At 31.9% G+C, this 15,198-nt stretch overlaps 1 protein-coding gene and 1 long non-coding RNA gene across 2 annotated transcripts; both read left to right on the top strand.

Moving 5' to 3' along the window:
* The first annotated feature begins 7,848 nt into the window (after nt 1-7,848).
* On the top strand, nt 7,849-12,679 carry LOC137825423 (disease resistance protein SUMM2-like). Its single transcript, XM_068631092.1, has 2 exons — nt 7,849-10,929; nt 11,909-12,679. Exons 1-2 carry the CDS (start codon nt 7,849-7,851, stop codon nt 12,677-12,679), a joined length of 3,852 nt encoding a protein of 1,283 aa, XP_068487193.1.
* Nucleotides 12,680-12,732: 53 nt separating this feature from the next.
* On the top strand, nt 12,733-13,595 carry LOC137823612 (uncharacterized). The gene is made up of 2 exons (XR_011083153.1): nt 12,733-12,856; nt 13,333-13,595. It is a non-coding gene; the product is annotated as an uncharacterized lncRNA (long non-coding RNA).
* The last annotated feature ends 1,603 nt before the right edge of the window (nt 13,596-15,198 follow it).

Raw genomic sequence — 15,198 nt, 5'->3', positions numbered from 1 at the left:
AAGATAACGAAGGCGTGCAAAGATTTTCTCGAACCAGATGAAGATTGGTCCTCAAGTGCAAAGATAGAAGGAAGTTTGACTACAACACCCACTCGTTTAAAAGGTAAACTTTAAGTTTACGTCAACTTTATAAAATCAAGAAAAAAAAAAAGCTTTAGATCCTTTTACACAAATTTAGATTTAGTGACTTGTGTCACCTCTTCATTACTTCTAATATTGTTAACTGATTATAAATTATAAATCAGTTACAAGTGTCATATGATTTGGATCTCTGCACCATAAATATCAACTCAGACCTTGAATTCATTCTTCTCACTTTCAATATACAGAACGCTTCCCTATTTCTCTGTTTTCAGTATATATTCAAAAGGAAATATCCATATTCAGAAGAGAAGAATTTTATGTAGTAGAAAGTCAAGAAATAATAATTTATTTGATCACATTAAATTCTTTAATTTGGCAATCAAATATTAATCTCTTTAACAAATAATAGAACACCTTTGTTTATGATTTTGTAGGTTCAAAACTAAGCTGATAATAGATTAATTAAATTAATATATAAGTGACGAGAAGAAAAGTATGAGTTGTCTGTTGGTAGATTAAAACCCTGCTACTGATCAGGCCTAGATTCGATTCTCGGCTAGTTTTTCTGAAGAGCTATGACGAATCTTTTATCTGTCCTGATTTCTTGTATATATTCGTAACTTGTGCAGAGCTGAAAATAGAAACACAAGAAGATTGGAAAAAGAATTTGTTCTTATTGATAAAGTGAAGAAAAATTAAGGAATGAATTGCATCTTTATGAATTCTATAGACCCTTACTTGGAAACCGAGGAACTTCATATTTCTTTCGCATTCTTTATTTCATTCTTTAAAATTGCATCTCCACACCATTCACTTCGTGTTGTCTTTCGCATCCTAAATTCTTCTTCTTCACATTCTATCTGCACAAATCCTCAGGTATGTTTCTCAATTCAAAATCATCAATTTACTTACATTTTGTTACTCTTATATTACTCCTATTTTACATCCATCTCAACCATATAAATTAAAATTACTTTCCAAAGTGGTTCATCTTTTCAAGATATTAGTCATGTACTTTTTAGGCTTAATGTTCTTTTTTTTATATAAGTCTAGATCTACTTGTTTATTTAGCCTAATTAAATTGTTATCTCATCCATAATCTTTTATTTACTCATTGATTTCCACTAAGATCCGCATCAAGTTAATAACCATTAAATAATTTAATGTGATAATTAAGTCATACAAATAGATGATAATATATTATATACAATATTCATTATTCTTTCAAAATATTTTTTTTAAGAGTCTGAATTTCAACTAGACCTTAAAATATATAGTAATTCTCATAAAATACATATTAAACTCATATACTCATCTATCCTCACACAAATCTCTTAACAAATTTTACTTTTTTTGAGTGTCGAAAAGTCGAAAATTCTTTTACAGGTGGATTCGTCCCTCCTCTCTTTTTTTTTCTTCGGCCAAAATCAAATAACTCGACTTACAATAATCATCTTTCTACCATCTCGAAACTCCAACGTTTTATTCCGGTAACTCTTTATTCCAACAAAAACAATTAAACTTAATATTTCTCTGAATAGTGGATTAATAGATCAAAAGTTTCGCAGCCAGGTTGCTCTTAAATTCTTCTTCTTCTCACATTGTATCTCTGCACAAATCTCTAGGTACGCTTATCAATTCTTTACTGTCTTGAGTGTCAAAAATTCTTTTATAGGTGGATTTGTCCCTCCTCTCTTTCTTTTCTTCAGTCAACATCAAACAACTTGACATCTCGAAACTCCAACGTTTTATTACGGTAACTCTATATTCCAGCAAAACAATTTAATTTAATATTTCTGTGAATAGTGGATTAATAGATGAAAAGTTTCCCAGCAGCCAGGTTGGTCCTAAATTCTTCTTCTTCACATTGTATCTCTGCAGAAATCTTTAGGTACGTTTATCAATTCAAATCATCAATTTAGTTACATTTTCTTACTCTTATATTACTCCTATTTTACATCCATCTCAATCTTATGAACTTATGAAATATATCATCAACTATTTCAATAGTGAAAGTATATTAACAGTTTCAGCACCACCTTTCCGTTTCAATAATGAACAATATTTTCTTTATATTAATCTGACTATTTTAAAAATTGAACTCAATCTTGATTTTTTTACTTTTCTCATGTACGTACCTTTTAGGCTTAATCTTGTTTTTTTTTTATATATAAAGTCTAGTTTCACTTGTTTTTTTAGCCTAATTTCAACTTTCTAATAAATAACCTTATTCATTTTCATCTCTTCTCCAATTCAAATATAAAAAAGTATTGTAGGATCAATTTCATGAATACATAGAGAAGGGAGGTCAACTTACACCCAAAATTATTTTCATCATTTTGATCTTAGTTAATTCATCGGTTAAATATGAATTAGTTAGTATGATCATTACATACATAAATAAATAATTTCACTTCTGGTGATATCATATTTCATTCTCAAAATATTACTCGTTCACTTCTTGTATTTTTTGAGACATTTATCCTATTACTCTCTTGATAAATTAAACTATTCCAAAAAAAAAAATTCATGTAAATGTTAAATTAAATCATTTTATCTGCAAATTCACTTTAATTCCTACCTCCATTTTTTCTCGTGATTATTGTGTCAAATTTTGATTTATGTCTCACACTTCAGCAACATCATCCAATAGAAACTAATTTTTAGATACTTTTTTAGATACTTATAGTGACTAAATTAGAGACCATTTTAGGAACTAAATAAATTTTTAGTTTCTAAATTAGTTTCTATTATTATTAAATGGTTTCTAAATTGATATTTAATTAGCTACCAATGTTTTAACTACCAATTATTTAGTTTCTAAATTTGGTAAATTTGGTAGCAAAAATTTTGGTTGCTAATTAGATACCGATTTAGAAACCATCTAACAATAATAAAAACTAATTTAGAAACAAAAAATTTATTTAGTCCATAAAATGGTCTCTAATTTAGTTATTATAGTAACTAATTATTTTTTTTTTCTAAAATTGGTTTCTATTTCATGATTTTTTTTAGTGTCATTTTCAATTAAAAAAAATATTTATTTGTTTTAATGCTCCAAAATTTAAATGATTTCACTATAAATATTACGGTGTTGGTCATAATGAAAAGAATTGGAGAAAAAGGTTTTAAAACAAGCCATCAACAAATTTTACAAAGGTACATACACAGAAAAAAAAAATGCCTTTTAGAGAGGCTTTTGCAGCATTAGAAATTGAGAGTTTTTTTTTATAACATTTAAGCCACAATTATCCTATATGTACAAATAAGACAATTAAATTAAGAAAAAAAAAGAGATTTATTAAGAAAGCTGCCAACACATAAAAAATTTATATTCCCTCAATTATACTTTTATTGAAGAATTGCCTGCAGTAAAATAAAAAAATACAAAGTCAAATGATTGTTGCTTTTGAAACCCTTTAATACAATAGAGGGATAAAAGGAATAAACATCTATTTTGAATTTTATATTAGTTTTTGATACTTAAAAGAAACTAAGTACTAGAAAAAAAAATTAACACTTTAAAACTAAACTTGATGATTTATTTTTCTTTATATTTTTTTTTATCAGCAATGAATAAATAAAATTAAAGGGGATTCTTCAGGGGTATCCCAACCCATATACAGTAACCACAAGTGTGTTGGGTTTAATAGTGTCAAAGTTCAAGAGGGGGTGAATTGACCTTTTAAAAGTTTCTCGCAGAAACAGTGTTTAACACAGTTTACAAAATATAAATCGATTTATTTGGCAATGAACAGATTTATTTTGGCACTGTTTGTGTGTTTGAAAAGCTTTTATACAGCAAGGTTAATCACAAGATTATGCAGATGGATTTTTCAGATTCACACACACTGATATAAGAACGAAAACCAGTGAAACACCAAAACAGCAACCTTCAATTTCAAGCAAGTGATTAAGGTTCAATTAATGGCTTTGACAGATTATTGAGTGATCAATTACAATCAACCTGTTCTAATGGCTTTTAACAGATTATGAGTGTTCTTATTGAAATCAACCAGTTTTCCAAAAATTAAGAACAATATGAGCCGAGCCCAGAAAGAACAAATTTATTTTTGATTGAACAAATTTATTTCTTTGCTGTTTTAACAATTATGCAGAAACTTAAGTGCAGAGATTGAGAGAATGAACACAAGGCAGTTATACTGATTCACTCAACTGAGCTACATCCAGTCTTCACCTAAACCAAGGTGAAATTCACTAAATCACAATACAAACAAACACAATTCCCACTATTCTTGAAACCTACAAGAACTTAGGTACTCTTGCTGAAAAAACCTATTTCAGCACACACCCACTCTTCAAGAAACCCTATCAAGAAGAGTGTACAACCAAACTTTTACAAGAAATGAAAAGTGAAACGACTACACCTCATAGAGGATACACATATCTGCCTTAAACCAGTAGGCAAGATTGCTAGAACAGTAGCAGCACCTCACACCAAGCTTTTGGAACCAACCAAGAACAAGCACTTTGTGATTTTAGGAATCTTTGAAGAACAAATGCTAATTCTATGTAAAATCTTAATTCTCTGTTGTAAAACTTGTTTTCTCAAATGTGTGAACAACTTTTAAACTCATAAACAAGTTTTCATTTTATAGAAAACCAACTTATAACATATTTTTGAAAAACAGTTAAAGCTGTTATAAAATGAACAGATTGAAAATAAAATGAACAGATTTATTTTCAAAAAGCAGTTAGAGAGTTTGTTATGTGAGGAGACTTAGTCAACCATTCTGGTGCAGAGATAAAACTGTAAAACGTTTAAACTGGACATGGCACCAGAGACAAAAAGAATCTATTCATTTACAGATGAACAGATTTATTTTTCAAAACGAAAACAGAAAAGCTTAACTATTTGAAACACAGTCGTTTTGAAAGGTAGAAGACTTAGTCAAAATACATGATGCACAAAATCTAATTTTCACAAGACTTAGCCAAGGCATCACTTTAAAAATGAATCTGTTTATTTAGAAAAGAACAGATTTATTTTTATGCAGTAAACGTGTTTTATGTAAAACATGTGAAAAACAGTTTAAGAAATCTTATGCTTGTTCTTATCACATGGCCAGTGGTTATGAGGTGAGTTACTCAGCAAAAAGCCCACTCTTAAACAACCTCTAAGCACTACCTAAGACACACTTAAAGCAAAGAAAAATACACATGAAAAGTACATATAAGTCTTCATCAAACACATGTGCAACAACCATCTTCAACAAAGTGGACTTCCTATATCATCCACAAAAGAAACTCTCCTTTATGGTTGGAGCAGAACAACCATAAAGTGAGAAAAACACATCTCATCGCTCATGTTTAGGTTTAACAAACATCTTTATCGAACCAACACATCTGGACTTACTCACTTAAAACTCCAACAGCTTCAAATAAGCTTTCTGGAGAACCCGGCGATGTGTCTACCTCGGCGATTTCCAGTTATCTGATCTTCTGTTCTTCGGATACGGCGATGATGCATAACTTCAGCGACCACCGACTACGCACGCATGGAGAACGTCACTTCATCGACCGGCGGTCATGTTGACCTAACTTCGGCGACCACCGACTACCCACATGGAGAACGCCGCTTCATCGACCGGCGATCATGTTAGCATTTGCGTAACTTCGGCGACCACCGACTACACACGCATGGAGAACGCCGCTTCCTCGGCCGGCGATCATGTTAGCATTTGAGTAACTTCGGTGACCACCGACGACACACGCATGGAGAATGCCGCTTCCTCGACCGGCGATAATGTTAGCATTTGCGTAACTTCGGCGACCACCGACTAAACACATATGGAGAACGCCGCTTCATCGACCGGCGATCATGTTGACCTTTGTATAACTTCGGCAACCACCGACTAGGCACGCATGGAGAACACCACTCGCAAGGAGAACGCCGCTTCCTCGACCGGCGATCATGTTGGCATTGCATAACTTCGGCGACCACCGACTAGGTACGCACGGAGAACGCCGCTTCAATCGACCGGCGATCATGTTGGCTTTTGCAAGAACGCCACTTCATCAACCGACGATCATGTTGGCCTTTGCATAACTTCAGCGAGCACCGACTACGCACGCATGAAGAGCGCGCCACTTTACCATAACACCTTCCATTACCTACAGCACCTACTCCTTTAGCACACCTGCAACCTGCGTTCTCTCCAGCCCCAACACCAGGGATCCTCTTGCACTAGACAGCCCCTTTGAAGGCTTTCTACCAAGCCGCTCTTCTGCTCTTGATGACAACTCCTCTATTTTACCTCTGTTCCTACAGTACCTAAGGCCTCTCCTCAAGAAAAACCTTTCCAGCAACCCGTTACTTAAAGCTTTTGATACAGATAAGTGGATTTAGGACCCAATCAGCCAGAGAATAGTTACAACGGTGACCTTTATACTTTAACAATTGCCATGATTTGAGTTGAGCCAACAAGAAAGTCTCTTCCGCATCAACAACACCTTGTTTGAACACAACAACATTCCTATGCTCCCAAATACTCCTCACTACACATGCCCAAACTCCTTTCAACAAGAGATTTTGCTTACTACTCACTTGAGGCAAGCAGAAGTTTTCAAAGTGCATCAATGGAACATTGTGTTGCACAAACGAGATGCCAATCCATTTAAAACACTGCGTCCATACTTTCAGGGCGAAGGGACATTCTAAGAAGATATGATGGCACGATTCCTCCTTTGCTTGACATAGCTCACATAAGATTGTGTTTAACAACACTCCTCTCCTCCTCAAACCAACTCTAGTTGGGATTCTACCTAGAAGGACTCTCTAAGCTGTGGTTATAGTATTGGGGAAAGCTTTGATTCTCCACAGATACTCAAACACTTCCTGGTACGGACTTCTGACCTGTTTAGCTAGGTATTCATATGCAGAATGCACAGAGAAAGACCCCGATCCATCACACCCCCACGTCAGGACATCCTTTTGATCCCTTAGCAGGCTAACTCGGTATAAAAGTTGGACAAGGTTAGTTTCCAACGGGATTTCCCACTCAAACCTATCCCTTCTCCATCTTAAATTCCACCTCCATGCGGCACCTACCCATTCCCCAACCTCACTCACCATTAGACCCTGGTCTAAGGATAGTGAGAACAGTCTAGGGAAGAGGGATTTGAAATTCATACTGCCAATCCACACATCCTCCCGGAAGTTCACTTTCTCACCTCCTCCTACCTTCCATACTAAATTATTTTTCTTTATATATATATAAGAAGAAAATAATGAAATAGAAACGGGAATAAATTAGAAACTAAAAAAAAAATTGGTTTCTAAATTAATTACTATTATTGTTAAATAGTTTCTAAATTGGTATTTAATTAGTTATCAAGGTTTTAACTACCAGTTATTTAGATTCTAATTTGGTAGCAAAAACTTTGGTAGTTAATTAATTAAATACCAATTTAGAAACCATTTAACAATAATAGAAACTAATTTAAAAATCATTTTTTTAATCTTTAATATGGTCTCTAATTTAGACACTACAACAATTAACTATTTTTTTTCTTCTAAAATTAATTTTTATTTAATAATTTTCTTGTAGTGATATATATATATATAAAGCAATCCCACAATAATTGCTTTTATCTTTATGTAATATAATAAGTATGACATAATTTTTATTTATTGTTTTTTTAATTACATCATTTTTTCTAGAATACTTGACATAATAATATTTTATAACTAATTAAAGAATGATGAACTCATTCATGTTTAAGAAACTTGTATCAACTTAAATGGAGGACTTTTTTCTTTCCATCGCAACAAAGATTGTAGAATATGCAGTATCTCCAATTTTAGACCATGCTAAGTACTTGTGTTGTTTCCACAACTTTGCGTTGAATCTTTCAAATGACAAAGAACAACTAGAATTGACACGAGACAGTGTGAAGAAGAAAATTAGTGAGGCCACAAATAGGATTGAAAAAGTTGAGCCACCTGTTGAGAAGTGGTTGAAAGATGTTGAAAAAGTCTTGCACGAAGTGCGACTCCTAGAAGAAAGAATTTTGAATGTAAACAAGAGCTATTTGAGAAGGAAATGTCAATATTCTCTTGCAAAAGAAATAGAAAGAAAAACAACTAAAATGATTCAGCTTAATCGTGATAGCAAGTTTGAACCATTTTCTACAATTATTGAACTTCCAGGCATGAAGTATTATTCTTCCAATGGTTTCTTTATGTTCAAATCTACAGAAGCATCGTACAACAAACTTCTAGAAATATTAAAGAATAAAAGTGTTTCCATGATTGGGTTAGTTGGATTAGGAGGCTCAGGGAAAACTACTTTGGCAAAAGAAGTGGGTAAAAAGGCTGAAGAGATGAAACTGTTTCATAAGGTTGTCATAACAACAGTGTCTCAACCGCTAGATATCAAAAGGATCCGAAATGAGATTATTTTACAATTGGGCTTGGATTTAAAGGAAGAATTAGATATAGGTAGAGCACAGAGACTATCACAGAGATTAAGAAAAGATACTACTCTTCTAATCTTGGATGATGTATGGGAAAAACTAAACTTTGAAGATTTAGGTATTCCATTTGATGAAAGCTACAAGGCTTGTTGTATACTCATAACAAGTCGCAGTAAAGAAGTATGCACTTCTATGCAATGTCAAAGTATAATTGAACTTAATCTCTTGAGTGACAAAGAAGCATGGACTTTGTTCACACATTATGCAAACATAACTGATGTCTCCTCAGAAGCTTTGAAAGGTGTGGCAAGAAAAATTATTAATGAATGTAAGGGATTGCCCATTGCAATTGTGACGGTCGGAAGCACACTAAAGGGGAAAACTATTGAAGATTTTGAGTTAGCATTGTCAAGGCTAGAAAATTCTAAGCCACTAAATATTCCAAAAGGCTTGACAAGTCCTTATGCTTGTCTTGAATTAAGTTACACTAATTTGAATAACCAATTGGCTCAATCTTTATTATTGTTGTGTTCTATGTTTCCAGAGGATTATGAAATAGATTTGGAAGATTTATTTCGATTTGGAAGAGGATTTCGCACAGTTGGGACGTTTGGAACAATGGAGAATGCAAGGAGAGAGATGCATGAAGCTATTAACATTCTTAAGACTTGTTTTTTGTTAGTGCAAGCTGGAACAAAAGAAAATGTAAAAATGCATGATTTAGTTCGTGATGTAGCCTTGTGGATTGCGTCTAAGAGTGGTCAATCAATTTTCACAGGTACTGAAGTGGATCCAAGTGTGTTGGAAGATGATGAATTCATGAAAGATATGCAAGCAATAGCCTTATGGAATAATGTCACAAAAAATGGTTTTCTTGATTATAGAATAAATTGTCCGAATCTTGAAATTCTCTTGCTTTATTCTAAAGGTCGCATAAAAGTATCAGATATGGCTCCTCAAAGTTGGGAAAAGATTAAAACCTTATCAATCAAAAGTTTAAATAAGGACAATAAGGATTTGTCTTTGCCAGAGTCACTGAAGTTGTTAAAAAATCTTCGAACACTGTGCTTGAGAGGTCATTATTTAGGTGACATATCTTTTGTGGAAAGACTGCAAGCACTTGAGATTCTTGACTTACGTTACTCTAATTTTGAAAAACTTCCTGTTGGGATTGTAGAATTAAAGAAGTTGAAGATTCTGGATTTGTACAGATGTAGGATTAAGGAAAGGAATGTTGAACCTTACAAAGTTGTAGAAAAGTGTTTGCAGTTAGAGGAATTGTATTTGCACTTGAGAAATTTAGAAAACTACTTTCCACATGACGTCTCTTTTTCCAAATTACAGAGGTATGTTATAAAAAACATCTTTTCTGTGTTCGATGATACTACAATCATGAAAAAATACGCACAGTCTAGAAGCTTATTAATAGACAAGTTTGATGTTGCTGCTCAAAATTTTATATCACTACCAATCAAGGATCTCTTTATGAGAGCAGAATTTCTTCATCTGGAGAACCTTCGGGGAGATTATAAAAATATAATCCCATCCATGGATCCACAAGGCATGAATCACTTGACTGCCCTAGAACTCCGATTGTGTAAAAGGATAGAATGCCTAGTTGATAACACTAGCAATACCAACAACAATATTGATTTTCTTCAACCTAAATTTGTATTCCTTAAACTTGTTTACTTAAGGTTGGAAAGATTATGGAACCTTGAAGAGGTGTTTTGTGATCCCTCTTCCCGATGTTCCCTCGAAAATTTAGAAGAGTTCTTGATACAAGGTTGTAGTAATTTGAAGAGCATCTCCTTTCCAAGGAAGTCTAAGCTATGCAATCTGAAGGTCCTTTCAATATCTAGTTGCCCTATGCTAACTTCTCTCTTCGTGCCATCCGTTGTCCAATCTCTAGTGTTGTTAGAGGAACTAAGAATATCTAGATGCAGCACATTGAGGCACATAATAGAAGAAGTGGAAGAAGGGAACAATGTTCTTTCAAGCACCCCAAGTCATTCATATTTGACGCTCCAAAAATTAAAGATTCTTTGTATTGAAAAATGCAACAATTTGGAGTATATATTCTCTGTGTTTTTAGCCGTAAGGCTAGTAAGTTTGGAATATGTGAGTATTGATTCGAACATGAGGTTGAAGTATGCATTTGGTAGTGAAAAGGAACGTAATAATGCAGTATATCCGAGTTTTCAGCAGACTGATACCAAATTCTTTTCTAATTTGGATTCTCTATATTTGCGGGAGTTACCAAATCTGATTGACATTTGGCCTGAATATTGTCGTCCACATCTTCCAAATCTTAAAAGTTTAGAATGCAGTGATTGTCCCAAATTGCTTGGCTCCATATTTGAGATGGTGACTGCTTCAAATCTCCAGCAAAAAACAACTTTAATGGTAATATATTATTATTATTATTATTTGTTATTTCGTTAAATTGATTAAAATAGTTTTAAAGATAAATGTACCTTTTACAGAGATTATTAGGAATGTGTGTAGTTTCTCCAATGTTAATGTTGTTGTTGAAATGCATTAAGAATAACAATCATATCGCAGTAGTTTTTTTATCATTACTTTTATTCTGATAATTATTTATATTCTTATTGTGTTTGAGTTGAAAAATATATTTATAAATAATCATAATTATATGAAATGGATGATTTTTTTATCTAGTCTAATAAACAAGTATTTATCAATTTTTTTTATCAGCAAGTATATATCAATTTAATCAATTATATTTTAATGAATTGTATTCAGAGCTACTGTACTGATGATCGTTTTTTTTTTCGATTAGTATTGTAATTTTTTTTATAGGTTTTTTAAATAATGAGTTTTAATCTAGTTTTGTTTTCAATATATTTTAGGTCTGCTTCCTCACATTAAGTTTATTGAAAAATAATATATATTCTTTTCAAAGATGAATACATGTAAATAAATAAATAAATCATACTATAATTACAAAGTGATAGATATAAGATTTTGAAGTGCGTTACATAGTATGATATTTGAAGTACGTTAGATTGATGATTTAATGATTGAAATATATGCACTCAGCCCTTTATTTAGCTAAAATATTACAAATGAAGTCTATAGAAATTCCATGCTTTTGTATTTATCTTTTTCATTGCATGCATAAAAGAATATAGTTATTTTCTTTTCTTTTGACTGAGAGACATATGTTATTTGCTATTTTTAATGGTGAAGGAATGCTAGATTGTTTATTCAAAAATTGAAAATACGTTTTATTACCCTTTATTGAATGATAAAAAAGTCACTGCTAGCAAATCAATTCCGCAGAATAAAATACTTTCGTACGATCGTATGAAGTCATTATTCAATTTTTAATTTCGAAATGTGTATTATGTTGTGTATACAGGAGAATGAAATATCATGCTTCATTACCAACACATTCAACCAACTTGAATGGTTTTGGTTATGTGATGTTAGAGTGAAAGGTCTCTTCCAAATCCAAATGGGAGAAGAAGGGGGCAGTGGAGAACTTCTTCCTCTAAATTTGGATATAACTTATCTATACTTGGAGAATCTACCTGAGCTCAACTTCATATGGAAGGGCCCCACAGGTTTTCTAAGCCTCCAAAAGCTCCACTTTGTTAACATATATGGATGTCCAAAATTGAAAACCATCTTCTCCATCACTGTTGTCACAAGCTTACCAATGCTGGAAAACCTGTATATAGATAACTGTGATGAATTGGAACAAATATTTGATTTAGGTGATGCACAACAACTCCAAACCCTATATTCTTCCCAACAACCGTGCTTCCCAACACTCTCAAGTATTCAGGTTGAAAAGTGCAATAAGTTGAAATGTCTTTTTTATAATCTATCGGCTAGTCATTTTACCAGTTTGGAAACTTTGAAAATAGAAGAGTGCTCTCAGTTACACAAGGCTTTTGGTTTTGAACAAGAAGCTGATGATGGTGGTGGAGAAGAGACGGGTAAAAATGGAGAACAAGTTCTACTACAGGAACTGACACTTATCACACTAAAAAATTTGCCAAACTTCGAAGATATTCACCACGGATTTAAGTTAAAAGGAAATGGTGAACATATCATAGAGGAATGTCCTAAGTATTCTCCAAGTTTACATCTAGATCCAGGTAAAATTCACATGTCCTTTTTCTAGACACAATTACAATGTCTTTGGATTATGATGTTGTTAAGTCAAATATTATTTATCAGATATGTAAATAGAAGGCTACAATTAAGCATGTAGATAAGTATTGATTTAAGAAACAAAGTGTGCAATGGACAATGCAACAATGCCTCAACTTTTCACCCTCCGATGCAATAAATTGTTCAGGTAACGTTTTTTTTTTCTTTTGCTATTTTAGCAATAGCATCATGTGGATAATATATATTTTGGCCTCTTTTACTCAGTAATAAAAAGAGGTAGTGTTGCTTATATATGTGATGTATAAATATGCAAGTTTAATCATATTTGAAATTAATATAAGACATTTTTTTCAAACGAAGAAAATCACTTTTAAGATGACAACTGTGACTCGTGTGAAATTGTTTACTTTATAGAAGTTAATACACTTTCATATTTTCTTTTCCTGTTTGACTCATGAGTCATGATTTTCTAAATTTTAGTTCAAATACATAAAAAAAAATTGTAATTGACAGTATTTTTTCCTCTGCATATTTTGAAGTTCTTCAAATAAAAAAAACATTTTTTAAATGACTAATGCTAACTCACTGGCCCCACTAGTCTGACACTCATTATGGAGAAGGAGCATAATATTAAAACAGTGATACCATATAATTATTTTGTAGGGAGACAATTGCTGGAGGAAAGCAGAGTGTTGTGACAAGTTGGGGTGTGTGGGTGAAATTTGTACATAAATAATCAATAACAGAAAGTAAGTTCTTTCTGTTAAATATTATCATTGTGACTGTTTATTTTCTTGTTTTAGGATTCAAGAATTTGAATGGGAATTGGTGATATTGTGAGATGTTTAAGTCTTATGCCGTATATTGTGTAATATGAAACACTCAGTGCTATATTTAAGTGTTTGATTCTTTCCTCTTTGAATTAATTTTTAGAGTGATTCTTCAAATATTTAGATATTTATCAATTCATATCATCAGAGCTAGTTAGCAAATCCCTGTAAGAACAAAGGAAGAAGAATTTGAAATCCTAATTGGTACTTCAAAAGTACCTGGAATGCACCATCATAAACAAATATATCTTGTTACAAAATGATTAATTATAACTAACTAGTCGGTCCTTTGTCAATTCATCATACAAGTAGCACAAAAAGAATAAATGAAAATTAGTAAATTTGTTTTCATCAATTCACAAGGTACTAATTAACATCCTCAGATCTAATCAACTATTTTTTCTAAAGAAAACTATAATTTTTCAACTTCTATCTTGGCTTGATGGTTGGTACACTTTGAATGACAAGATCACTACCTGACACATCTCCTGAAATAAAAGGAGTCTCTATAGTAGATGATAAAGGTTGTGAACTAAATATTGTACTTGAAGAATCACTTATAACATATTCAGCTAACATAGAACAGATGTATTTAAGCTCTTTAGCCACTTCTGCCATTTTAGGCATCTCATCTGATAAATCTTTGCAACACTTTAAGGCTAAAGTAAAAAATCTAAATGAATAAGACTCAATATGTTTATCAACAACCAGAGAAATTCCACCAGATTGGTATGCCTTAACCTGAAATAAAAAAGAGGATTTAGGTCTTACTTAGATAACTTTTCATTAAGCACTTATATGAAGAAGAAAATAAGAAGGTGAAACGAATTAATCTTCTCTTATAAGTTAAAGTTAAGTTGTACACAAGTTAAACCAAGTTGAGTGAATTTACCTTGATTAAATTGTCTAGAAGAGAAACCATGACATACCTGTCTAGTCCTAGTAAATTTTCAAAGAACATATTGATCAATAATAGGATCAATATCATGCCCAATATCTTCGGTCTCAATTTTAGTAGCATTTTTATCATTGAGAATCTCAGAATTAATATTAGCTTTTTCAAGAAAATCACTACTGAATTTAGTTTGATCATTAAGATAAACTGATAAAGGAATCTAAAAAAAATGTCTATTCTTCTCAGAAGAATGTGTAAGGAAATTAATCTTCACAAAAAAAGTAACATTCCGAGAAACATTAATATAATGAGGTAGAAGATCATAAAAAAATATAACCTTTAGAATTTGGTTTAATAAAAAATATATATAACATTAACACAATGATCAAGTTTCTTTTTATTAACAAGGATAGTAGACATGTAGCATAAACAACATCTAAACACACCGATTTGAGTTATATCAAACACTTTATCATATAATTTTTCAAAAGAATAAAGGTTTTGAAAAAAAATATATCAAATGAACAACTTATTTACTTTATTTATCAAAAAAACACACAAATTTGTGAGAGAAAAAATTACTTTATTTAAAATTATGATAAACTAATCTTAACGTAATGAGGTTGAATCTAAATTTACTCAGTTAAAAATTTTAGATGCATAAATGAAAATGAGTTCAAAACTTAAAACTTTAGAATATTCGTTAAACTTTAAAAAAATTATTCCTTACACCAGTCATCTATGCTAATGACATTTTATTTTACTCGCGTGAACTTTAGTATTAAACACTAAATGTATTAAACA

The sequence above is a fragment of the Phaseolus vulgaris genome, chromosome 8 (assembly GCF_000499845.2).
Source record: "Phaseolus vulgaris cultivar G19833 chromosome 8, P. vulgaris v2.0, whole genome shotgun sequence".
Classification (NCBI taxonomy): domain Eukaryota; kingdom Viridiplantae; phylum Streptophyta; class Magnoliopsida; order Fabales; family Fabaceae; genus Phaseolus; species Phaseolus vulgaris.
Note: the sequence above shows the minus strand (reverse complement) of the source record. Positions and strands in the feature narration are given on the sequence as shown.